The sequence below is a fragment of the Lontra canadensis genome, unplaced genomic scaffold, assembly GCF_010015895.1.
Source record: "Lontra canadensis isolate GAN:19392208 unplaced genomic scaffold, GSC_riverotter_1.0 scaffold2, whole genome shotgun sequence".
Classification (NCBI taxonomy): domain Eukaryota; kingdom Metazoa; phylum Chordata; class Mammalia; order Carnivora; family Mustelidae; genus Lontra; species Lontra canadensis.
The window spans coordinates 6661200-6687693 of NW_022630996.1; the positions used below are offsets into that span (position 1 = coordinate 6661200).

The 26494-nt window shown below is 50.2% G+C and overlaps 1 protein-coding gene across 2 annotated transcripts in view; it reads left to right on the forward strand.

Annotated features, from left to right (window-relative positions):
- DENND2A (DENN domain containing 2A) overlaps nucleotides 1–25547 on the forward strand; it is a 101886-nt gene extending 76339 nt beyond the window's left edge. For both annotated transcript variants that reach the window (XM_032867592.1, XM_032867583.1), the window contains 8 exons: nucleotides 2834–2974; nucleotides 4369–4517; nucleotides 17238–17415; nucleotides 18993–19034; nucleotides 22298–22415; nucleotides 22795–23040; nucleotides 24655–24741; nucleotides 25210–25547. In XM_032867592.1, the coding sequence (XP_032723483.1) occupies nucleotides 2834–2974; nucleotides 4369–4517; nucleotides 17238–17415; nucleotides 18993–19034; nucleotides 22298–22415; nucleotides 22795–23040; nucleotides 24655–24741; nucleotides 25210–25241 (993 nt within the window). In that variant the 3' untranslated portion in view covers nucleotides 25242–25547. The remainder of the gene's footprint in view (nucleotides 1–2833; nucleotides 2975–4368; nucleotides 4518–17237; nucleotides 17416–18992; nucleotides 19035–22297; nucleotides 22416–22794; nucleotides 23041–24654; nucleotides 24742–25209) is intronic.
- The last annotated feature ends 947 nt before the right edge of the window (nucleotides 25548–26494 follow it).

The window sequence follows — 26494 nt, forward strand, 5'->3', positions numbered from 1 at the left end:
CACAGTAATTCTAGGTTGTTGGGTTGTTTTTTTTTTATAGATTTTATTTATTTCTTTGACAGACAGAGATCACAAGCAGGCAGAGAGGCAGGCAGAGAGAGAGAGAGAGGAGGAAGCAGGCTTCCCGCTGAGCAGAGGACCTTAGGATCCCAGGACCTTAGGATCACGACCCAAGCCGAAGGCAGAGGCCCCAATCCACTGAGCCACCCAGGCACCGCCTAATTCTAGGTTTTTTTGAGGAACTACCATACATAAAATCTTTTTAATTTTAATAATAAATTTCATTTAACCCATATATCTAAAATATCATTATTTCAACATATAATCAAATAGTCATTGATATTTTACATTCTTAATTTTGTATTCTGAAATCTACTGAAGATTTTACATTTATAACACACTTCAATTAGGACTAGCCGTATTTCAAGTGTTCAGTGGCTACATGTGGTATTATTATAAAAGGTATTTTAATTTAAATTCTTTGATCTACAACTAGATTATGGAGGGTCTTGCATTTAGATTTTTTTTTAAAAATTTTATTTATTTATTTGACACACAGAGATCACAAGTAGGCATAGAGGCAGGCAGAGAGAGTTGGGGGGAAACAGGCTCCCCGCTGAGCAGAGATTCCCAACTCTGGGCTTGATCCCAAGACCCTGAGATCATGACCTGAGCCGAAGGCAGAGGCTTAACCCACTGAGCCACCCAGGCGCCCTGCATTTAGATTTTTTAAAATAATAGTTTTATTAAGATATAATTTGTAAACCACAAAATTTGCCCATTTAAATTCTAGGATTCAAAAAAATAAATAAGGGACTCCTGGGTGGCTTAGTTGGTTAAGCCACTGCCTTCAGCTCAGGTCATGATCCCAGAGTCCAGGGATCGAGTCCCACATCAGGTTCCTTGTCCAGCAGGGAGCCTGCTTCTCTCTCTGCCTCTGCCTGCCCCTCTGCCTGCTTGTGCTCTCTCTATGACAAATAAACAAGTAAAGTCTTAAAAAAAAAAAAAAAAAAAAAACCTTTAAAAATAAATAAATAAATAAAATCTAGGATTCAGTGGCTTTTAGCATATCCACACAATTGTGTAATCATAACCACATTTATAGGACATTTTATTACCTCAGCAAGCAATGCCTGTTCCCATGAGCAGTCACTTCCCAACCCTCTTAACCATCAATCTGCTGTCTGTCTCTATGGATATGCCTATTCTAGACATTTTATCCAAATGGAATCAAATAATAAGTGGCCTTTTGTGACTGGTGTCTTTGACTTAGCCTAATCTTTTCAGCGTTCATCCATGTTATAGCATGAATCAGTATCTCATTCCTTTTTATGGCTGATTATTGTCTACATTGGAATATCACATTTTGTTTATCCATTCATCAATTGATGGACATTTTGGTTACATCCTCCTTTTGACTATTAGGAATAATTCTGCTGTGAACATTAATGCACTAGTTTTGGGTTTGGGGTTGTTTTTGTTTTGTTTTGTTTTTTCTTTTAAAGATTTTATTTATTTATTTGACAGACAGAGATCACAAGTAGGCAGAGAGGCAGGCAGAAAGAGAGAGGGGGAAGCAGACTCCCCTCTGAGCAGAGAGCCAGATGCGGGACTCGATCCCAGGACCCTGGGATCGTGACCTGAGCCGAAGGCAGAGGCTTTAACCCACTGAGCCACCCAGGCTCCCCGAGGGGTTTTTTTTTGGGGGTTTTTTTTTAAGATTTTATTTATTTGTCAGAGAGAGCGAGCACAGCAGGGGGAGCAGCAGGCAAAGGGAGAAGCAGACTCTCTGCTGAACGGGGAGCCCAGTGTGGGACTCGATCCCAAGACCCCAGGATCATGACCTGAGCTGAAGGCAGACACCTTATAGACTGAGCCACACAGGCGTCCCATTTGGGGTTGTTTTTTTTTTTTAATCATTTATTTACCTGAGAGAGAGAGTGAACGTGCACATGGGGGTGGGGCAGAGGGAGAGAGAAGGAGAATCTTAAGCATACTGTAGGCTGGTTGTGAGCTCGCCAACATGGGGCTCGATCTCACAACACTGAGATCCTGACCTGAGCTAAAACGAAGAGTCAGATGCTTAACTGACTGCGCCACCCAGGCGCCCCAATGTACTAGTTTTTGTGTGAACGTGTTTTCGTTTCTGTTGGTTCAGAAGTGTAGTTGCTAAGTCATCTAGGAGCGTTTTCTTTACCCTCTGAAGGTACTGCCAGACTGCTTAGCCAAGGGGCGTCACTAGTTAGTTCAGTCTTCCCCAGCAGTACACGCGGGTTCCAGTTTCTCCACTTTATCACCAACACTCGCTGTTGTTGATCTTTTGGTTACACACCCCCTCATGGGTGTGAAATGGTTTCTCATTGTGGTTTGGGTTTGCTCTTCTCTAGTGGTACCCTCAGAGAAATTGTAACTCACAGATACACTGGAGATCTTTTTAGGTACTGTGGGCCTTTAAAGGGCTACAAACCATTATAATACCAAAGTTTTTTTCAGCACCACCCCCAAGAACCAATTTTTATCCCCCTGGGGGCAATATTGCTCCCATTGATAATGCATGTATTGGCCCAGTAAGTTACCTGGCCAAATCTAAAGACAAGGGGGTCAAGAAACTTTACCACTTCAGTGGGAAGAACTGCGAAGATAACGGCAAAGGAGTGGGTACATAGAGAGGAGATTGGGGCAATAACATATGGGTTGAAAGTTTGGCCTGATGCAGACAGCAGGCCTTCCCCATAATGCTTCCGTCACGGTGGCAGGCCCATTTCATTGAGAGCAGAGGGATGCCTTGGTGCCCTGACATCAGGACAGCTAAGCTCTTTTGTGACCCTTGCAGATCTTGGATGAGGTGGAAAAACGGCGAGGCATCTCTCCTGCCCTGGTACAGCCCCTCATGAGGAGTGTCATGGAGGCCCCTTTCCCAGCACTGGGCAAAACCATCGTTGTCAAGAACTTCTTGCCAGGATCGGGAACTGAAGTAAGTCATCAGATTCCTACTGTCTGCTAGAGGAGACAAAGCTCCTCCGGCTGACCAAGAGGCTGGCTTCCAGTGGGCCAAATGTGAATGTGACATCAGTGAATGTGACATCAGGCCTAGTGAAATCCACCCGAAGTCCTGCCCCTCCATTCCGGGATTCAGTCCTAGAGCTATGCCATGGCAGCACATGGTATTTCTTTGCCTGACCTTGGCCTTACAGGTCAGGGACCTGTCTGAACACCCTTACTTTCTCTTACTAGCCCGTTACACTCATAGGTTGTATTTGAAACTATACTTTTGGTCTCCATCACCTCCATAACTTCATAATGTAAAACAGATTATCTTCTGGGAAGACAAGCTTATGTACTACTTTTTATTCACCTGTCTAGGACTTCGAGGTATGTCCCTTTTCTTGGCTGGGTTGGAATTTAATGCAGGACTTTATTTTCGTCCTTCCCATTCCCTTTATATGGCTCTGTGGATATCACTAGGCAGATCCCATTCAGACTTGAGTCTGTAGTTCCAAAAGCCCTTGAAAAAGCTGGTCACCTCTGGAGACAGGGGAGGGATAAGGATAGGTCTGGAGTCTTCTGGAACAGCTCAGTTTCCCAGAACAGAGGGAAGTATTCTCCGTGTTGCTAGAAAACCCTATACTATCCTATAGCAGATGGTGGATTGGCCATAAGGATGTTAACATGAGTGAACCCCACTACGGGCACAGCACCAGGCAGGTGCCATGCTCAGAGCAAAACATCAATTTCTGCTCACTGTGAAGGAGACAGCTATTTAAAGAGAAAAACACACACATGAGTAGTGACTCGAGATGAATTCAGGAACATTTCGACAAATACAGAAAGAGAAGATGTGCCCACCAAGCATACAAGCTGTAAATACATCATAAGGGATTGGCATGGGGTTGGGCTTACTGAGAAATGCCTTCCAGAGGAGGTGAGTCCTGAAGCTGCTGCTTGGCTCTGGTGGTCCTTCTGCACGAGCCTGCGACTCCATTCCAGCAGTTAATGTTCCCTTGTGAGGCAGAGACACTTTCCCGTGGGACTCCAAGTAATAGGACATCAGCAGTCATGGATCTCCCAGGGAGGGGGATGGTAGAAACGTGTCACTGGCAGGCAGAGCCTCCAAGCATTTGGGGCCGTGGGCCATCGATTCCGCCATCCTGTGTCCCCACCTTCCTCTGAACTTTCCTCACACTTGACTGTGCGACGGAATTCGTACCAAGTGTACCTGCTCCCTCATTCTCCCAGGATCTTTCTTTTCCCATCACTTTTGCCTTCCTCGTTTTCTTTCCCTTTTCCCCTGCGAATGGCTCAGCCCCACAGAGGACCTCAGAGCCTGCGGCGTGACCCCGCCTCACGGCTGCTTCTGTTCCCCGGCAGGTGATTGAACTGTGCCGCCCGCTGGACTCCCGGCTCGAGCACGTGGACTTTGAGTCTCTCTTCTCTTCTCTCAGTATCCGCCACCTGCTCTGTGTTTTTGCCTCCCTGCTTCTGGAAAGGAGGGTCATCTTCATCGCAGACAAGCTCAGGTACCAGTCTTGGTCACTTCCACTCAAGCGTCTGAAGGATAGTCGGTGGCGGACTCTTTGGGGTGTGGGGGCAGGTGACTGCCCGGGACTGGGGAGGCAGCCCCTCTGAGGGAAGAGAGCAGACCAGTGGGCCTCGGGGATGGGAGGTGTATAAGGCATACCCATCCTGTAAAACCAAGGAAGCCTGTGCTTCTCTGCGCTACTTCCCTGACCCTCGCCTACCTTGCATCGTCCCGCAGGGTGCTGGGCGCTCTGCTGTGTATAAAGGGCTGAGGACGGGAGCGCAGAGCTGTACTCAGGGTTTTCCGTCCGGGCGGGGCGGGGGAACGCAAGAGTGAGCAGAGCCCCAGGGACTGTGCTGTCTAGGCTTACCAGAGCAGCGCGTTCTGGACACCGAGGAGGGCACTCAGGCTCGGAGGAGGCCAGTTCTGGCTGAGTCCTGAGACTAAGAGCAAGTAGGAAGCACATTCCAGGCTAAAGGAGCTGTAGCTATCTAGACGAAGGCAAGGGGACAGGAGACCGAGCATGTCACCTTCAAAAATCTTGTAAAGCAGTTCACTGCAGAGAGAGGAAGGCGAAGTGGGGGGCAAGGAGCCAAGGTTCAAGGAGGTCTTCAGGGCCGTGTGAAACGCGGATGGCTCCCCAAGGCGGCCCTTCCTCTCCGTGTTAAAATAAATGACACAGAATCACACACACCTGCTCAGTGCTTGGTAGGATGCCCTCCATGTCCTAAGGTACACGTTCAATGATTTGCAAAATCATGTCACAAATCAGAGAAAAGCCAGAGGAGAGGCAGATAGGGATTTGAGTGAATTCTGAACTTTAAAAAAAAAAAAAAGAACTCCTGGCATTTTCATCACTCCAGAATACTGAATCAGAGCCTTCTTGGCTTTGGAACTGAGGGCACAGCAGCACAGATGGTGACCACCACTCCAGTTAGGGCTGAGAAGGACCAGCCAACCAGGGAAAGCAGATGAGGCCAACCAAGGAGTCCATCTGGAAAGAAGAAATGCCAAAAACACAAAAATCGAAGAACTGCGGTTTGGAGAGGAAATATGACTCCCAAATCTGGAAAACAAAAGGGAGGAAGAAGAATGGAAAGGACAGAAGGTATGAATGTGGAGCTCATCAGGAACGTGGTAGGAAATGGAATCCAGTCCTCTCCTCCCACTCCAGCCCATCTGGTCATCTTGGTGACGCTCCTCTTTGGACAGCGGCCACTTGGCTGCTCCCAGCCTGCTCCCACCCGGGTTTTGAGCGAGCTCTTCCCTGTTCCCATCATGCTTCTTGCACTCCAGTTGCCCTGGGGTCCGCGCAGGAAGCAGGCTGGCTCTCCGCCTGCAGCTGGTGCTGGGCAGGGGCAGCTCTCAAAGCTCGTGGGCACTGGGGAATTCAGGCGGGAGACTTCTAAGGTTGGGGCTCCGGAAGCGAGAGATGAGTAATAACCCTTCTGTGACCAGGGTCGGATTTCATCGAGTAGCTGTCGGTATTCCCTGGAAGCCCCGCTCTGTCCCCCGGAAGTAGGATTCTCAGACTCTGCCGTGGGGGAGGGGACGGGCTCTCAGGAAGGCCGAAGCAAGAAGGGAAGGCCAGCCAAGTGAGTGTGCTGCCCGCCCAGACTGGACAAGGGGCCACGCAGTCCCACGAGGACCTTGCTGCCGCGTTGAAGATGGTAGGCTCCGGAAGGTGCCGCCGGAGAAAATGTCTGCAAAGATGGGCATGGCTGGAAGGGAGCATGCCCTCCCCAGGCTTCCCTCGCCAACAAAGGGGAACACGAAGTATCACCTACTTTTCCTGTCAAAGTACAATGAGAGAGAAGGTGGGAACAGAACAGGTCAAAGTCAGATGCATCCCTGAAGGCCAGCAGAGGGGATGGGTCGGGCTTAGGGTACCAAGACTCCTGGAAGTGCTGTGACAAAGATGTCAGGAGGGGACTTGCCCACTTCTCACTCCTGCCTGGGCAGATTTCTGGGTTGACAGGCTGAAGGCCGTCCCCCTGAGCTGCCCTAACAAGAGCGGAAGGAGAGCAAAGGAAGGCCATCCCTGAGAATGGAGCCTGCCCCATGGCTGCCTCAGGGGTGGTTCTCCCAGCCCCTCCACCTGCTCTGCGGCAGCTTTACTGGGGGGACAAGTCCCCGATGTGGTCTGATCGGAGGAACCGTGGAGTGTCTCCTTGCCCACCTTCCACAATGCCTGGTATTCTGCCCTCGGAGACAGAGTCCCTTTGAACAGCAAACCCCCATGAGAGGGCAGAGGGGGTAAAATGCCACCTGGGGCTGCTGCACGGACAGGGTCCAGAGCCAGGCCACTGTGCAGTTAACTACCGTGTGTGTGTGTGTGTGTGTGTGTGTGTCTAAAACACCTGAATTTCCTTTGTAGACCCTTTAGGGCTTTCAGACTTGCACATCCGTCCCTCATCACACAGGGCCCAGGGCCCAGGGGTGCTCCCAGGAAGATCAAGGAAGCCTCAGCGTCCTCAGCTGTGGGCCCTGGGCTTCCTCATTTATGAAATCAGAGCTTATCTGCATGGAGGCCCCTCGTCACTGCCACTTGTGCAGCTCCCGTGTCACATTGTCCTGAGGGGCAGTCAGCCCATGCTTTTCCTATTACAAATGGCTCAAGGTTTTCTCTCTCTTACCCAGTACATTATCTTTCCGTCCAATACCTGTTCCAGGCGGACCTGGAGAGGTGGACAAACAAATAAAGGCCCGTAGAGCTGAGGCAGGAAAAGAAGGACTCAGGGCATGAGTGAGCCCGATGACAGTAGAAAGACGGCCACCGCAAGGAGCACTGGAGTGTCGCCTCCGGGCCAGGCTCGCGGAAGGGGTTGACCTGTACTCTTTCAGGCTCCTGACAACTCAGTCAGACAGCTTCTATTATTAGGAAGCTAAGAAGCACACAGAGGTTAAGTCACTTTGCTCAAGCAAAGTTCAAGTGGTTAGTGGGAGGGCTGGGCCGCAGGCAGCCTGGCTCCAGAGAAAATGAGAAGGAAGGAGGAGGAGCAGGCCTCGTGGTCTGGGGGTGGGGGTGAAGGGCGGCATCTGTGACCGCACCTACAGAAGTATATAAGGAAAGTCTTTTTTAAAACATGCCATTGAGACCCCCTGTGTGCTTGGCATCAGGCTAGAATTGTGTAGTGAAGAAGCTGAGACTTACGTGCTTTCCTCCCCAGACCCTCCCTCTCTGTGGCCTTCAGCTGGGGCCCAGTGAGGCCAGTGGGACCAGGCGACCCCACGGTCTTTCCTCGCTCTGAAATTCTCTCACTCCACGGGCCAGAGTGCTTGGCGCCTCCTGGAACCGTGCTCCTTCGAGCCTTGCCCTCCCTCTGATCCTGGCCCAGAACCTCCTAAGGGCCCCATTCCTGACCCCACCTCCTCAGGCATCCTGTGTTTTCCAGAGTGTCCCAGGGGATGACCATGTCTTGTACCCAGCTATGCAGTGTGGGAGAGGACTGTCTAATCCCTACAGGGCCCCTCTGGTGCAAATGCTCTGTGTGATGCTATGAACCTGCTGCTGAGGGAAAGTCAGCCCCCACACCCCACCTCTCCTCATGCTCCATAGGCTCGCTCCTCTCCGGCTTTATCTGGTTCGGTAGAAATCACTGGGCCACCTGTCCCTGCCACTGAGGCCTCCCGTAGAGCAGTTCTAATCCCCAACACTTCAGAGCTGGTGTGACACCAGGTAGCCGCCTGTGCTCATTTAATGTTCCTCTTAACGTTTCTAGGTTAGAGTTAAATATGCACCGTGTTGTGGGTCCTCTCCAGGATGCCCAGGCCTCTGCTCTAGACAGTGCTTAGCAGTCGGGGTGTCTCTGCCCCTCTTTTGCAGCTTACGCTGTCTGCTTCTGGAGTCCTCAGTGTCGGGTCTCTTTGACCCTCCGCTGTGACCCTTTCCCTGACAGGCCACCTAAGCCAGGATAGGGAAGTCTGGCTCACCTGTGAGAAAGTGACCCAGCTGGGGCTCCTGGCTGACTCAGCAACTCTAGCATGAGACTCTTGATCTTAGGGTTGTAAGTTTGAGCTCCACCTTGGTGTAGAGATTACTTAAAAATAAAATCTTAAGGGACGCCTGGGTGGCTCAGTTGGTTAAGCAGCTGCCTTCGGCTCAGGTCATGATCCCGGCGTCCTGGGATCGAGTCCCACATCGGCCTCCTTGCTCATCAGGGAGCCTGCTTCTCCCTCTGCCTCTGCCTGCCATTCTGTCTGCCTGTGCTCGCTCTCCCTCTCTCTCTCTGACAAATAAATAAAATCTTTAAAAATAAATAAATAAAATCTTAAGAAAAAGAAAGAGAGGGAAGGAAGGAGGGAAGGAGGCATGGGGGAAGAGAGCTAATGATCAAAGTACAGAAAATCCACCAAAGAACATCCTGTGTGTGAAGTTGCTGAGTGAAAAGGCCAGAACCCATCTTCCCTCCTCCGGCCTGTTCTGCTCACGGGGTATCCCTCTAGGAGGAATCTGCCTTCACCCACTGCTGCCTGAGGTACGGGCAGAGAGAGCCAGAGGGAATTGAAGGAGTCTTTGGCCAGGCCATGACAAGCTAGGGCTTGAGGGACAGTGGCTGGTTGAAAGTCGTCTGACCTGGGTAGGTCTGTAGGAGAGCCTTCCGCTTAAGCCCCCGTGAGGTCTCTCATCCTTATCACCACCGAGCACAGAACTCCACACACCACACACGATCCCATCTCCAGCCCTATTCAGCTAGAAGTGGAAGCAAGCCCCCTCATTCTTCTGATTTCCCCTAATCTTTGCGAGACGGCAGAACAGCACATGAGAGCAGGACACCCCACGAGCTCAGTGAGTGTGTGGCATCCCGGGGTGGACGTCAGCCTGCATTTGGCCAGTCGTCCTTCTGCCGTCCCCTCCCTTCCCCACACACAACGTACTTACTCTTCATTGCTAGTGAGTCTGCCCACGGCAAGAGGAAGTAGCTGGGACTCGTGGCAAGGACTGAATGAGTTATAAAAGAGTTTTAAGTCAAGCCAAAAATCTGTCAAATTTAGAATAATATTTTCGCTCCGTTTCATCCTCGGGGTGGACACTGATTGTTTCTTAAGGCTCTGTCAAGCCCAAGTTTGACGGATGGAGAGGAGGGAATGTTGTTGTGATGGCTTGTTCTGTTGTCATAGCAACCCAAATAAATACTTTCTTATTCCCCCCTTCTTCATTTCCCCAGTGATAAACATTTGTTTTTTAGTTTATTATAAATTTCAGTTCCCAACATTTTGACTAATCTACAGACCAGGCTGAATAATAGAGCCAGAGCTGGACGTAAACAGATTTGTTCAAAAATTTGAGATGGGGCAAAGTTTTTAACAATCAAGAAATTTTCTTGTTATCTTTTTAGAGTACTGGAAGACTGTAAGCCAAATGACTACTGGCTAATGACAAGTTAGGATTAGGTGGTCAAATCTCACTAAATAGCGGAGTTTGCACCTTGGCTTTGCCCCATGGGTAGCTGCACAGGTAAGCAGCTAGGTAGCTGTGCACCTTCATCCTTTTATGTGCTCCTTTTGGTTGTTTTTTCTTTTTGATCAGTTTCTTTAAGCCTAAATGGGGACCCCTGTCCTGTCTAGAATCGGTTATGCTCAGCAGTGTTTGCTGTCGCAGAAAAAGCTAGGGTTTGTGAGCTTGCCCGAGCCTCTGCAGCATCCGTGGCTGCCAGTCTTAGAGATGCAGAAATTTCATTCAGCAAAAGTCTGTGAAAAGTACAGCTTTAGGGGTGCCTGGGTGGCTCAGTGGCTTAAGCCACTGCCTTAGGCTCAGGTCATGATCTCAGGGTCCTGGGATCCAGCCCCACATCGGGCTCTCTGCTCAGCAGGGAGCCTGCTTCCCCCTCTCTCTCTGCCTGCCTCTCTGCCTGCTTGTGATCTCTCTCTCTGTCGAATAAATAAATAAAATCTTAAAAGAAAAAAAGAAAGAAAGAAAAATACAGCTTTAGTAACCTAGTGGCATCAGTCTGATGAAATATTAAGTATCAACTACCTATTTTTGTACGTAAACACCCAGAAGATAACATTTGGAGCAAGATTCAGTGATGAGCATGACCCCAGTTGTCTTCTACGTTGAACCCATCACTAGTGGAATCTTGGGCTGAAGACTTATTCTGGTTCTTCCATCAGAGGTCCAGATGCTCCCAGGCTCTGCTTGCTTGTGTTGTCACCCTTCTGTGGCGCTTACTGCAGGGACGCAAACCCTGTCCCTGACTTTTATGTGTTCGTTTGTCCGACGCGACGCTACCCCTGCTCTTCTGTCCTGTCTCCGCTAATGAGCCCTAGGATTATTTCCCGATGACAAGCTGTGGTTCTTTTCCCTTTCCAGCGGTTTCCAGTGCCTGGTTTTCTCTCTTGCGTAGATTTGCAGTTTGTAAACATTAAAGCTGGAAGGAAGTTAGAAATTATCTAGTCCCCTTTACTTATTTTACAGATAAGGAAGTTCAAGGCTTCTACCTGAGATCATACAGGGAGTAGCAAAGCCAGTTTGCTCGGGGCCCAGCCTATGTAATTTGTTTTTGTTTTAATTTGGCAACGTTACTTCCAGGTTTGAAAGTACAGTTGTGGAAATGCGGCAGCCGGTGCTGGGGGTCGGCTGCCTCCCACTGGGTTCCTAGGTACCACCCTAGACTGAAGTGTGGCTTTCATTCAGCTTCCTGGGAATGATACACTGGGAGAGATACTTTGCTTGGGATATTAATGGACGCTGATGGGATCATTCTTCAAATTCCTGGGGAGTCTGTCTATCTCAGGAAACTCGTTGTTTACTTCTCTGGTAGCATTTTAGAGAAGGCTCTGTGTTCAGTTCTTACTGGTTCCTCAATGAATGGGAAGGTTGCTGAGCGTAGTAACTCCACACTCGGTGACAGGGGCTCAGTAGCAACCAGAACCAAAGTGTCTTCTCCAGCACAACTTAAGTACGCACAAGTGCATCCTGATGGCTCTAGGCTGATGCTTCAGCCCTCACAGAGCACTGCTAAATAGCAAAGCATTCTGGGACCTGACCCTTCTCCCCTGTGCCCATGTTGAAGCCCTGTGGCCTGGCCAACCTCCCCCATGGGCATCACCTCCCTCCCCTGCTTTTGTACAAATCGACCACAGCTGCAGGCTGGTGTTGCTTTCCTCCGCCCCCACGGTAACAAGAGCCAGCTGCGAGGGCTCTCTTCCTGGGACTTCCTCCAAAACATTGCCTCTCCTCCAACCAGCAGATGCTCAGCAAGTCTGTGTGGCGAGCTTGCTTGAAAAGTCATCCTCAACTTCACCCAAACCAAAGCCTGTTCTTTCCACAGTCCCAAGAGACCACCCATCCTAGCAGTGCCCCCCCGCCCCCACCCCTGTGGAAGGCTCCTCTAGCCTTCATGAGCCTGGGACTGATTTCATTAGCACTTGCAGTTGAGACGGAGAAAAACACAAGCTACACTCAAAATAATCCCATCTTTTCTCCTCTGCCATTTATTTTGGGGGAAGAGTTGTCACTCAGATCTTTGCAAAATCTGACCTTTCCATCTAGTGTTTCAAGAGAGAAAGGTTGGTTCCCCCCACCCCCGCCAGCATGCTGATGTGGGCTAGTGAGCAAGAGGAATGAGCCAATCCCCAAACCCTGCCCACCTGTTGTCAGGAGACCCCCCCGCCAGCTCCATATGTGCCTGCCTGGAGGTGCTAATGACAGCCAGGTGCGGAAACATTGGGCTCCAGATGCAACAGCACATCAGACGATTTAAAAACAAACAAAAGCCACTTGTTAGGAGAGCAGCGGGCAGCACCTACCTACATAGTATCTGGCTGAGTTGTCGTCATTGGTCCCCATCAAAATTGAATGCAGCTGTCCTTCAGCTCCGTGCATTCCAGGAGCGTGAATGAATTTGATCTTGCTCTCCAGAACATTCATTCGCCCACTGTGTGTATCTGGCTAGCACTGGCATTGCTTATCATTTTTCCTGAACCATTCCAACTGCCTTCCTCGTCCAGCCGCAGCCAAACGTTGTGGGGGAGGGGGTAGCCAGCGCCGCAGGGCCCCTTAGGCTTCCCCTAGGAGCCACAGGATGTCCAAGCAGCCAGAGAACCCAGCAGCGGATTACACTTTCTCATTCCAGGGATGCGGCAGCAAGAAAGCAAAAGAGCAGAAGTTCTTTTCTTTAAGTTGGAAAAAAAAAACAAAAACACATTTATTTTTCTACTGCAGTGATTGAGGCCTCCGTTCCTCACTCTGTGTCTCTTCCCCTCCTCCAAGCGCGTCACTGCCCACCCTGCATGCGGAGGCCAGCCTCGGCCTAGGTCTCTTTAGCTCTTAAAATTCAGAGGAAGGGGCACTGGCCAGTTCAGTCGGTAGAGCCTGCGACTCTTGATCACAGCATTGTGAGTTCAAGCCCCAGCTTGGGTGTAAAGATTACCCCACCCCACCCCACCCAAAAAAAAAAAAAGATTCAAAAGAAGATGAACTCCATCTCTGAGAGGCTCCAGGTTCTAAAATTCTGTGGTTCTGTAACCCCCGTGGGGTCAAAAGTGCTTAAACCACAACTCTGAAAATGTGAAGGAACTCTTCAGCGCGAGCACCGCGTTTTTATTCTCTGCCGGCGAGCAGATGGAAGTGGAAAGCTTCAGAGCCACTGCCACGGCCACGGCCCACAGGAGCCATTCTTCCTCCAACGCACGTTCAGGGCTTGGACATGTTCAGGACAAATGGGCTGTACAAAGAGATGGGTTTCATACACGAGGCTTCTTTCAGAGGATTCTCACTGTCTCCTTTAAGGTCCATCTAGTCATTTGGGAATGAAAGCCAACATCCCAGGAAAACATGGAACCTACCAGAATTCCCTCTGAACCATCACTGTCTACCTGCCTCTAGCCTCCAGCCTCCAGTTCTCTGGTCCTGGTCGGCTGGAGACCCTTTTCATTCCAGGCCCTAACGAGCAATGCTATTCACCTTCAGACCCAACGCATACACCACACACGACACACAAATCATTATTTACGACCGGAACAGAATGCAGCACTCTCTCTTCTAGTCTGTTCTTTTTGTTGTCTCTAAGGCTGATCACAGCCCACTAAAATTATTTCAGGACCCAGTGATGGGCTGCAAACTGTAGTCTGAAAAGAAACCTGCTCTAGGCCCAGCTATCGTCATTTATATTTCAATATCCTGGTTTTCTGACTTGTGTCCTCATAACTGCAGTACGTGAGCAGATCAACTTTGCAGACTGGTCCCACGCTGACATAGGTTAGTCCTAAAATTTAAAAATTTTAGAACAAAGTAAATTCCACACGTTCAGTGATCAAGGAAGTTAAACACAAAGGGTGAGCAACTCACTAACAGTATTTACATTCCTGAGTATCTGAGATAGAAAGGGATGCCTGAGGGAAAATGGTTCTCTGCTTTGAGAGGAGATTCTTTGAAAAGTCACCAACCTGCCAGCTGAATTACTGCTGCTGTTCCCCCTGGGATAAGTCCTAACTTAAGTATTGTCTCGCTATTACTCAGTAGGTATAAGGAAGGTATTATAGGTATCATAAAGAAGGTATTAGATGCCTTGTATACTTCCCTTTTATGAGAAGATATTATGGGTATTATGATAAAATCTTGGGGTAACATCTTTCTCATTTTGGGGGTGATCCCAAAATGACTAAATCCCAAAAAGACTAGGACCAAATAGTGCAACATGTGTGTGCCATGCTCCTAAGAAGCATGGCAGGACTCCACGGAGTGTTCAGAGAGTGATTATTTGCAAAGACACCAAACAGGAAGGTCAAGAGGCTCTTGCTGATAAATGAACAGATTCAGCATTACTTTTGTTTGGTTCAGGGGGCCCCAGATGCAGGTGGATGGAAAGGGGCTAGTATATATTGTAAGGATATTCAGGGAGTGCCATATTCAGAGGACCTCCTTTAGCAGGTAAGTGATTTTTATCTTGGCTTTTTTTAAATTTTATTTTATTTTTTTAAGATTTTATTTATTTACTTGACAGAGAAAGATCACAAGTAGACAGAGAGGCAGGAAGAGAGAGAGAGGGAAGCAGGCTCCCCGCTGAGCAGAGAGCCCGATGCGGAGCTCGATCCCAGGACCCTGAGATCATGACCAGAGCCGAAGGCAGACGGGTTAACACTGAGCCACCCAGGCGCCCTTGGCTTTTTTTTTTAAATTGTGATAAAATATACAGAACTTAAAGTTCACTATTACAATCATTTTTAAGTACACAATTCAGGGGCAGCATTAAGAACATTCACAGTGCTTGCAACCGTCAGCACTATCCATTTCCATAACTTTTTCATCATCTCGAACTGAATGTCTGTCCACTCTAGGCAACAGCTCCCCGCTCTGCCTCCCCAAGCCCTTGGTCTCTCTGAATTTGCCTGTTCTAAGCCCCTCACTTGTAAGTGGAATAATCCAGTATTTGCCTTTTTCTGTCTGGCTTATTTCACTTGCTGGCCAATATCTTTTAGTTCACTTCTCTCTCTCTAAGGAAGCCAGAGCTAGGTGATTCTGTTAAAATGGGCTCAGGAGAGTTTTATGACAATGAGGTTGCAGGCCAACCTCAGTCTGTTCCATGTTGCAGATACTGCAGGGTTTTGGGTTTTGTTTTACAAACTGAGGGTTCGTGGCAACCCCGCATCAGCCAAGTTCATCAGCACTGTTTTTCCACCAGCACTTGCTCACGTCGTGGCTCTGTGTCGCATTTTGGTAATGTCTCACAGTATTTTTCATTATTATATTATGGTTATCTGTGACTGATGATTATGATTCACTGGAAGCTCAGATGATGGTTAGCATTTTTTTTTTAAGATTTTACTTATTTATGACAGAGAGATAGCGAGAGAGGGAACCCAGGACTGGGGAAGCTGGAGAGAGAGAAGCAAACTCCCCGCTGAGCAGGCAGCCTGATATGGGGCTCGATCCCAGGACTCCCAGGGTGCTAGGATCATGACCTGAGCCACCCAGGCACCCCGATGGTTAGCATTTTTTAGCAATAAACTACTTTTAAATTAAGGCACATACACTGTTTTTTTAGATATAACACTATTGCACACTTGCATCCAGTATAGTATAAACATAATTTTGGGGGCACCTGGGTGGCTCAGTTGGTTAAGTGTCTGCCTTCCCTCAGGTCATGATCCCAGGGTCCTGGGATTGAGCCCTGAATCGGGCTCCCTGATTGGTGGGAAGCCTGCTTATGTTCCCTCTCTCACTATGTTACTCTGTCAAACAAATAAATAAAATCTTAAAAAAAAACACATAATTTTTATATGCACTGGGAAACAAAAAACTCAGTTGATTGCCTTTATTGAGATATTTGCTTGATTGTGGTGGCCTGGCACAGAACTCCAAAGTAGGCCTGTATAGGTGCCTGATGTCAATGGGAATCCAGTAAGGGAGTGTTCATCTATCGAGAACTCGGCTTCCTTGCAACTGTGCCTAACAGAGCAAAGCTGAGAACTGGGGCAGACATTCAGAAGGTGACCTAACAGAGAAAATGCTCATTACAGGGTCTGTACCCCTAGGAGGGTGCGGTGCATTCCTGGGAGAAACCACAGGCCCTCACTTTGATTCTTACATTACATATTTCTAACAAGCCTCTGAAGTTCAAATCCCGTGGCATTTTAGAAATAGTGTACTAGAGGGGCGCCTGGGTGGCTCAGTGGGTTAAAGCCTCTGCCTTTGACCAGGTCATGATCTCAGAGTCCTGAGATTGAGCCCCGCATGGGGCTCTCTGCTCAGTGGGGAGCCTACTTCCCTTCCTCTCTCTCTGCCTGCCTCTCTGCCTACTTGTGATCTCTCTCTCTCTATCAAGTAAATAAATAAAATCTTTAAAAAAAGAAATAGCGTACTAGAATGAGAGCCGAGAGGGTCCACCCTGAGCGGACTCACCAGCAACAAGAAACTGCAGGGAAGGAAAGAAATCTGGCTCTTGCTCACCTTGGGAGGCTGCCGGGCATCCTCTCTGCGGCAGGGTGGGGCTGATGTTCCAGATGACAGTCCGGGGTAACCCCAACCCCCATTCGTCCCCGCAGGAGGTCAGTCTCTGCGCACAGAACACTGGGGACTGTGATCAGTCAGGGCTTGCTGATAAAGGCTGTAGCATGATCATGATTCTTTAAGGGAGACTCTCAGTGCTGTGATTTTTTTTTTACGTTCTGAATTCTGAGTAAGCGGTAACTGTACCCGAGTTTGAGGTCCACAGCAGAGCCTGGGAGCTCACTGCTGCTGCAGGAATGCCGGCGGCCGGCGCTACCCTGTTTCACTTGATTGCACCTCGGTGTTCGGCTTGACTGAGCCAGTGTGTGGAAGAGAACAAAGAGAAAGCTAGTTTAGACTATAAAATCATCTTCAATAAGAGAAATTCGTGAGCATTCATGAGCATCCGTGAGAAAAGAGGCTTTCACTGATTTGGAAGGGTTTGGGGAAGAGAGATGGAAGTGAATGGTTGGGTCAAGACTGTAGAGAATGTGGTTCGCAGGTGAAGGCCCGCTGGGGAAAGGTAGCTGAGGCATTGAATTCATCCTTCTCGCTGTCTCAAAGCCTCAGCCAGGCCCCACGTGCCCGGTTGGTCTGTTAGGACTGTGGTACACGCTGTACCTGATACGTGCGTGCTGCCTTTTCTGACCAGCCTGTCTTCAGGATGGAGGGTGTGCATTTCTCTCCATCCTCCTCCACGGAGGCTGCCCCCACCCCATGAGCCTGAGCACGCCCAGTCCAGAGCTTTCCCTGAAGCTGCCCCTTCTCCCCTTCTCTCCGCCACAGCACGCTGTCCAAGTGCTGCCACGCCATGGTGGCCGTCATCTACCCCTTCACCTGGCAGCACACCTACATCCCCGTGCTGCCGCCCGCCATGATCGACATCGTGTGCTCGCCGACCCCCTTCCTCATCGGCCTGCTCACCAGCTCGCTGCCGCTGCTCCGGGAGCTGCCGCTGGAAGAGGTGAGCACTGGAGACGTCCCTGTTCCCTCCCCGTGGGGGCCAGAGGGCAGAGGGGAGGGGCTGGATAAGGCATTGCAAGAGTGTAATGTCAGGGGGTGGGGGGGCCCACAGTTTTATTAGCTACGCCCCCCATGTCTGCCTCAATAGACCCTCAGGGACTGAAAACTCAGTTTTCTCTAAATGAACGCGCTGACCTGAAGGGCAGTGACCTGCAACTTAGCCAGATGTTGAAACACTGGATCCAGAAGTAGCCGTCCACCCTATCCTTCCCTCCCTCCCTCTCCCCAGCACGGAGGAAGAAAGCACAGAGCAGCTAACAAGAGCTGGAGTTTATATCTGGACTAAAAACAAAGCAGACCAACACTGAGCTCCTACACACAGGTCCTTTATCACATCAGTTAAAAAAGACAACCACCAAAATGTTTTTAAGGATCCACTTCTGGGTTTTCACGTTTGCCCCCAAGTAGGGAAAGTCCTCCTCGCATTCCGGTGGGTCTTTAGCCCCAGGCCCTTCCTCTAAATAATCTCTGTCTCATGTACGGATTGCTCCCCGCAGTCAGCGAGGGAACCGTAGGTGCCTAAATGATGCCACTCACTTCTGAACCCCCAGGGGAACGCCTGTTGCTGAAATTCATCCCAGGCCCCCAGATGTGGCTCCTCTGGTTGCCCAGGGAGGCCTGAAGTCCCACGAGTAATCACCAGCACACACAGGTCTTTGAGCATAGGTTTTTGAACCACACAGTTTGTCTGGGTACCCTGTGATCCCTGAAAGTTCGACCCCAGATGTGCTTGAGAAGGAAGGAGAGACACCCTCAGCTCCTGGGTAGGGTCTCTGGGATGTATTAGAGCCTGTGTTGCCAGCTGTTGGTAAAAACGTGGTGGCCTTCCGGACCCATGCTCTCCCTCCATCATAGCCAGTGGCCCACGCTGGCTGGGGTCATGCAGGCAGAGACCCAGCATTTTCCTGACCATGTGCCCTAGGCAACGTGCTTGCCCTACCCTACACGGCCCTGGGTCTCAGCCCCGCTCTGAGGAGGAAAGGGGAGGGTGCTTATCCGAGAACCTTTGATGAAAGCCCAGTACTTGCAGCTTGACTTACTCTCCAGGTGGATCCGCTCCTCCGGATCTCTCTCCTCCTGTCCCATTAAGAGAAATGACAAGGCCAAATGGGTAGCTGGGAGGAGAGAGAGCCCTGGGAGTGGGGAGTGCAGACTTGATGGAATGGGAACAGTGGGGTTCCTCCAGCATCTTTTGCCCACATCAGTAACCCACACACTACAAGTCTGTCCCAGAGGCACTGCCTCACCCAGTCTCTGAACAGGGCAGGAAGTCCAGTCTGTAGCATACACATGTCCCAGCCTGTGGCTTCAGTGTTGAAAGCAAGCAGTTCTGGAAAACCCTTCCCCATCCCCTTCCCCCTCTACATCATTTGTGGCTATAGTGGCAACGTCAGGAAACCACATATGGGCCACTCCATCCCCCCACCCCAGCTGCCTGTCTGGATGCCAAGAAGGAGGAAGGCTAAGAGTGTCACTACACCCCGGGGACAGTAATCGTCCCTTTTCCCCATCTTGCAGGTCCTTGTGGTCGACCTCGTCAACAATCGGTTCCTCAGACAGGTGAGTAAGAAGGCCAGCTTCAGCCCGCTGCTCTGTTGCATCTCTGTTGCTGGGCACAAGGCTTTCCAGGTCTGGAAAGGCTCTTTGGTGGGCCTGGGATTGTAAAGCAGGCTGGCGGGCTTGGGCGATCCCTGGCCAGGGCTGGACTGGAAATACACAGAGGGCAGGGCCAAAAGAGCAAGGGTTTGGCAAAGCACTGAGTCTTGTGTGTCTTATCACAGAATGGTTTTCTAACATTTAGAAGGTCTGTATAGGTTGTAACTACAGACACTTGTTCTTTTCAAAATGTTTTCAAGCAATAACTGTTTAAGTCCATGATATAATATTAAGTGGAAAAAATCAGGACACAAGATTATATACAATATATATTGTCCTGATCTCTTTTTTTTGGGGGGGGTTAAAGATTTTATTTATTTATTGGACAGAGAGAGCGAGAGCATAAACAGGGGGAACAGTAGAAGGAGAGGGAGAAGTAGGCTCTCCACGAAGCAGGGAGGCTGATGCAGGGCTTGATCCCAGGACCCTGGGATCATGACCTGAGCCAAAGACAGATGTTTAACCATCTGAACCACCCAAGTGCCTTTTTTTTTTTTTCTTTTAATGAAAAGGAGAGAAAAAGAGAAAGAAACACAGTTGGCCATTAAACAACACGGGTTAGAGGTGCCCACTTCCTGCGCAGTTAAAAATCTGTATATATGGGTGGCTCAGTTGGTTAAGTGACTGCCTTTGACTCAGGTCATGATCCTGGAGTCCCAGGATCCATGGAGTCCCGCATCCGGCTCCCTGCTCAGCAGGAAATCTGCTGCTCCCTCTGCCTCTGCCTGACACTAGAACTGCCTGTGCACTTTCTCTCTCTCTGTCAAATAAATAAACAAAATCTTTAAAGAAAAAATTAAATAAAAAAAAGATGAGTTGACACTTTTTTTTTTTAAGATTTTTTGTTTATTTGACAGAGAGATCACAAGTAGGCAGAGAGGCAGGCGGGTGGCGAGGTGGGGAGAAGGCTCCCTGCTGAGCAGAGAGCCCAATGCAGGGGGCCAATCCCAGGACCCTGAGATCATGACCTGAGCTGAAGGCAGAGGCTTAACCCATTGAGCCACCTATGCACTATCCCCTCAGATAATCAATTATCTTTTTTGTGTGTGTGCTGATAGCATTTGAGACCTACTCTTTTAACAACTTTCAGATATCCAGTAGATTATAGTTAACTATAGTCACCATGCTATGCATTAGATCCCCAGAACTATTGAGCTTATAACCTGAACTTTGTACCCTTGGACCACGCTTGCCCATTTCCCCCACCCCCGGCTCCTGGCAACCACCATTCTACTCTAATTGTGTGGCTCCAGCTTTTTTTAGATTTCACATATAAGTGCGAACATGCAGTTTTTGTCTTTCTCTGACTTATTTCACTAAGCCTGATGCTCTCAAGGTCCATCCATGTGGTCACAAAAGACAGGATTTCCTTCTTTTTTATAACTAATATTCCATTATATGCGTGTATCTGTGTATATACATTCCATTGTGTACACACACACACACACACACACACAATCTTATTTTCTTTATTCGTTCGCCCATGAATGAACACTTAGGTTGTTTACATTTCTTGGCCTTTGTGAATAGGACTGCGATGTTCATGGGGTACAGATGGGATTTCAGGGGCGCCTGGGTGGCTCAGATGGTCAGGTGTCCAACTCTTGATTTCGGCTCAGGTCCTGATCTCAGGGTCATGAGACAAAGCCCTGCATCAGGCTCCGTGCTGGGCATGGAGCCTGCTTCAGATTCTCTCTCTCCCTCTGCTTCTGCCCCTGCCCCACTCACGCATACGCTCTCTTTCTCTAATTAAAAAAAAAAAAAATGATGGTGATTTCATTTCCTTCAGATACACACCCAGAAGTGGGAGTACTGAGTCATGATAGTTCTATTTGTGAGTGTTTGAGGACCTTCCGTGCTGTTTGCCACAGCACAGCGCTGATTCACGTTCCCACCCACAGTATGTCTAGTGCTGACCATTTCTTTCACGGGCAGAAGCTTTTTAGTGTGACGGAATCCTTGCTCGTTTTTGCCCTTGTTGCTTGTAGCTTTTGGTGTCCTGTCCAAACAGCATTGCCAAGACCAATGTCAAGGAGCTTTTTCCCTGTTTATTTCTAGTACCTTTAGTTTCGGATCTTATCTTTAATCTTTAATTTAAACCTTTAATTCATTTCCTGTTAATTTTTTTGAGTGGTGTAAGATAGGGGTCCGGGGTCATGTCTTTGCATGAATTTCCTGGCACCGTTCATTGAAAAGACCCATCATTTCCACCATTGAATTCCTAGCTCCCTTGTCAGATATTAGCTGACCGTGTATGCACGGGTTGATTTCTGGGCTCTTGATTCTGTTCCTTTAGTCTGTGTGTCTGTTTTCATGGCACTACCAGACTGTTTTGATTGCTGTAGTTTTGTTAATAAAGCTTGAAATCAGGAATTGTGAGGCCTCCAGCTTTGTTCTTTCTCAGGATTGCTTTGGCTTTTCAGTGTCTTTTGTGGTTCCGTGTGAATTTTAGAATTGTTCTTTCTATTTCTATAAAAAGTGCCATTACAGGGGTACCTGGGGGGCTCAGTGGGTTGAGCTTTGGCTCAGGTCATGAGCTCAGGGTCCTGGAGCCTGCTTCTCAGTCTCCCCCTGCTGCTCCCCCTGCTTGTGCTCGCTCGCTCTTTCTCTCTCTCTCTCTGACAAATAAATAAAATCTTAAAAAAAAAAAATGCCATTACAGTTTTGGTGGGGATTGCACTGAATCTATAGATGGCTTTGGGTAAAATAGACATTTTAACAGTTAATTTTTCCTATCCATGAACACAGACTATCTTTCCCTTTATTTATAGCTTTTTCAAATTCTTTCATCAGTGTCTTCTCTATCCCTTTTAATCTTCACGATGAGGTAGATATTGATTGGTACCCATTTTACAAGTGGGGAAACTGAGGCTCATATTGGTTGTAAAAAGTGGAATCAAGAGGGGCGCCTGGCTGGCTCAGTCTGAAGAGTATGGGATTCTCAATCTCGGGGTTGGGAGTTTGAGCCTCCTGTGGGGTGTATATAAATAAATAGAACCTTAAAAAGAAACAAACATGGAATCACAATTCAAACCTCGGATCTCTGTCTCCAAATCATGTTTCTTCCACTAACCCCAAAACTGTGCCAGGTGAGCTGCGGGCCGGGACATGGTTCCCATCCCCAAGGGCCCTGGGACTCCGGCCCACCTGCTCTCTCTGCTTTACAGATGGATGATGAGGATTCCATCCTCCCCAGGAAGCTTCAGGTGGCCCTGGAGCACATTCTGGAGCAGAGGAACGACCTGGCGAGTGACCAGGATGATGGGCCCCCGGACTGCAAGTACGGTGAGAGTTCGGCCTCCTCGTCTCCCCCTTCCATCACTAGCATCCGGCAGCCAGTGGGCTGCTGACCAGCCTTCCACGTGGCCTTGAGTTAAGTAGGAAAACTGGCCAGAGGGGCGTGCAAGGAGAGAAACCAGGGGCGTAACCCCTTGATCTGGATCTCATGTTGACAATGAGTCGTGAGAAAAATGTTCCCATCTCCCCCATTTCAGCCCTAAAATACCGGATTAAAGGGGAGGGAGAAATGACTTTACCACCCTAGATAACATCTGTCTTGGAAAATGATGATCCGCTCTAGTCCTTACCTGTGCCCCTGGGACTGACTCAGGCTCTGCCTCTGCCCCCGCCCTCACTGGCTCCCACCCTTCCCCACTTTTCTTAGGCCCCGAGTCCAGCCCCTTGAACGAGGTGGTGTCCGAAGCCTTTGTCCGCTTCTTCGTGGAGATCGTGGGCCACTACTCCCTGTTCCTGACGGCGGGCGAGCGCGAGGAGAGGACCCTGCATCGAGAGGCCTTCCGCAAAGCCGTCTCCTCCAAGAGCCTCCGCCGCTTCCTGGAGGTTTTCATGGAGACCCAGACCTTTCGGGGCTTCATCCAGGAGCGGGAGCTGCGCCGGCAGGATGCCAAAGGTGAGGGGGCACCTTCCGCGTCGGGGGCCGAGCCAGCTAGAGACGCCCAGGCCGCAGAGGCAGCGAGCAGGGAGGAAGGTCATGGGGCCTGGGCGCAGGTGGGAGCAGCAGCGCAGTCTGCCCGGAGGAGGCTCCGTCCCGCTGCCTCAGAGCTGGTCACCCTGCCCCTGGGTCCCGCCTGTCTTCTCTGCCATTTCCTTCCCCGCTCCCAGCCTCTCCCGGAACCACATTCCAGGTTCTGGTGGCAGGTTCTCCTTGTGTTCTATCTTGCCAACTCGATGAAACTCTCAAGAGCGTGCTCTCCTGTCCCTCGCTGGCCCCTCCTCTCCTTTTCCTCAGGCCTCTCCTCCCTTCTGCCCTTCTTTCCTGCCTGTCTCCGCAGGGTGTGGCACCAGCGGGCAGGGGCAGAGAGGATGGCTGTGCCCCCACTTGGTGTGAGCGCCTCCTCGCTTTCAGCAGCACTGGAGGTAGCACAGCAAAGACTCCTCAGCCTGGGGAGCTGGCGGTCCTCTCGCCATGAGCCTGCCCGCCTGCACTCACTCTCCTCCCTTTTCCTGTCCCCTCTGGCTGGACTTCATCCCCCTTCCAGGGCTGAGGAGGGGGAGTATGTGAGGGAGGATCGAATCACCCCCCTCTGTTTCTCGCATCATCTTAAGTCCTTCTGGGAATCGGAAAGCTAGAAATGTTGGTGCAGACTGTCACTGATGGGAATCAGACCTGGGTGGGGGAGACACGCCACCAAGGAGAAGCCAGTGCAGTGAACAGCGGAGGCAGCAAGGGTCCCAGGACAGCCTCCAGCCCCAGGCCCCCCTGTCCTCGGGTGCTGTGATGGCCGAGCCTGGGTGAAGGAACCAAAGCCCCCCCTGCCCCCCCCCCCCGTTCCTGTAGCTCTTTGCAAAGACGAGACAGGGGCTGGCCACACCTGAGGTATTCTGAGGAGCAGGATCTGAAGAGACAAAAGGAAATTGATTAGAGTCTGAGTCACGCTCCTGATGACAGGCTTCCTTGAAGTAGAAGCGCTGCTTACCAGAATATCTGCTTACAGATCACTACTTGGTAGAAAGGTCGAGACACAAAAGCTTAAAAGTAGCGTGGAAGGCGTCCTGGAGGTCCAGGGAAGATCCGTGAAAAAGGAAGACAATGCCGGAGCCTCACGCCTGGGGCTAGAGGAGAAGGCGCCTGCAGGGTGCCCTGTCCGGGCCCACAGATGGCAGACGGTTTCCCAGGAAGCTAAACCACTTGGCCAGTTTTCCCCTCTTAGGGGAGAACATGAGGAAAAGGGAGACGACAGGAGTCCTGAAAGCCAAGGCTGTCTAGTCCATCTTTGAAACCGAGTGCCTGGCACAGTATAGACACTTGGAAGGTGTTTGTTGAATAAAATAGGATTTCATGTAGGAGCTAGCTTTAGAGCCTTCCAGAACAGTTACTGCACAAGGCTGGGCAATTATAAGGCCAATAAAACCCCTTCTACAGCTCAGGATTCAGAGCCTGTGTAGAGGAGCAGCTCATCTCAGAAGCAAGGTTTCCTTTTTATGGCAGTAAGGAAATGGCTCTGTTTAGAAGAGAGGGCGCGTGAGAAGGAACTAAAATGGCTGGGATTTCTCTTGCCAACAGGTTTGTTTGAGGTCCGAGCCCAAGAGTACCTGGAAACACTCCCCAGTGGAGAACACAGTGGTGTCAATAAGTTCCTGAAGGGACTCGGTAAGGCCCAGTGGTCTCTGTCCCCATCACCAGCCTCTGGTCCCCCCAGTCTTGGCGGGTTCCCTCCACGGGGCCCAGACAATGCAGAGCTCCCTGCTCTGTGGCCTTGCAAGCTCCTGCTCTGAGTTGGCCCCAGGGGAACCCTCCTTGCCTCACTGGCCCCTGGGCAGTCCTTCTCTCCCACGCTCTTCTGGGGAATCGAGCTTAGGAAGCAGGACATGTTCCATTCCGTGCTCCCTGTGTCACCTGTTCCAGAGCAAATGCTCCTCTACAGCTCTGACATTCTTCCTTTCAAAGCTCCCCATGTCTGGGGACGATCCCCTGCATTGGGGAGGTTGCGTGAGGAGAGGCTCCAGGGGTGGCGTGGGAGGCAACAGTCCCCCCAGCCCCCCGCCAGGTCCGGGATAGAAAGGGCAAAGTTTCACTTTTGTCTGCCTGGTGACATGTTCTCATTTTCTTTTTTTTTAGGCAATAAAATGAAGTTTCTCCACAAGAAATAACCTTCAGCTCAGCTTCAAGGGAAAACTTCTTCCTAGTTGTATCCACATTTTTAAAAAACAGTTCCTGGTGGCCTTTCTGAAACGCTGGGTCCTGGGTGTCACAGGTGCAGGATAAAGGCCAGGATGGCTTCTGGCTACCCCAGGGCCTCCCCAGGACCCAGGGCCCAGCAGGTGCTGCTCCTTCAGAACAGCCCTGGAAAGGAGACCTGAGACCAGGCATGGCACAACATTCAAATGGATGGTTTGCGTTGTTGGGTTTGGGATTTTTTATATTTTTACTCTTAGGTATTAAAAGAAAGAAAAGTGTTTGGGTTTTCTTTTTATTATGCCAGGGCTAAGAAAACTCTGGTGCCTTGTGCCGTGGTGCCCTGGTTCATCCTGCCTGGCAGCTGGGCTCTGAGGCCAAGAGGAGACGAAGAAGAGGAGGGCAGGAGCAGTGACCAGGGACGGGGAAGCAAGGCGCCCCTCTGGGTAGGGCCGGGGACGGACGCAGGTGTTAGAGGAGGGCAGCGGCAGCCCTACAACCCTCGTGCTCACAGGTGTTGGGGCACGAGTCCTCTTGAGGAATTGGTGTGCCCGTGGAATGGGGCCCTATCCAGCCTGAAGGAAGAGGGGAAGGGCAGAGGCGTTCGGCTTCCTGGGCTGAGCTGCACTTCCAGGCCGGCCAGGGACGCCACCTGGTGGCCGAGGCCGTGTGTCGTGCTACCCACTCCTCTCCGGGCCGAACAGGCCGGACACTTCCAGTTGGCCTTTTTCCTCTTCAAAGCCATAGAACCATCCACTGCCCGAGCAGTCCATGACTTTTAGAGGGACACACAAGAGAGATCTCCTCATACGATCTGTTAATAAAATATTCTTGGGGTCCTTAAAACATGTAAGCTGCGGCTTTGACCCTATTCCCGTTTATATTGTAGGGAATGTTTCCCCTCTAGTTGTAGGGACCGAGATCTGCATAAACGGAGGGACTTCTGGTGTTGACGTTTACAAGACGGGTCATCAGAACTTTGGGGCTAGCTTCGTCAGACTCATGTGCCCGCTAGGCGGCTTGCCCTCTCGGGACCAGAAGCAGAGAGGTGGGAGTAGAGGCTGCACCCCAAGTCCTGTCCTGCAAGGGCACAGTGAGGATGCAGGAAGAGAGAGTGAGCAGCACTGTCAAGTTCTCCAGCAGGCCTCAGGGCCACCACTGTGGCCGACCAACCCGCTGCTTGCGGACCCCCTCTGGATGGCACCAGAGGTCCCGACAAAAACATACT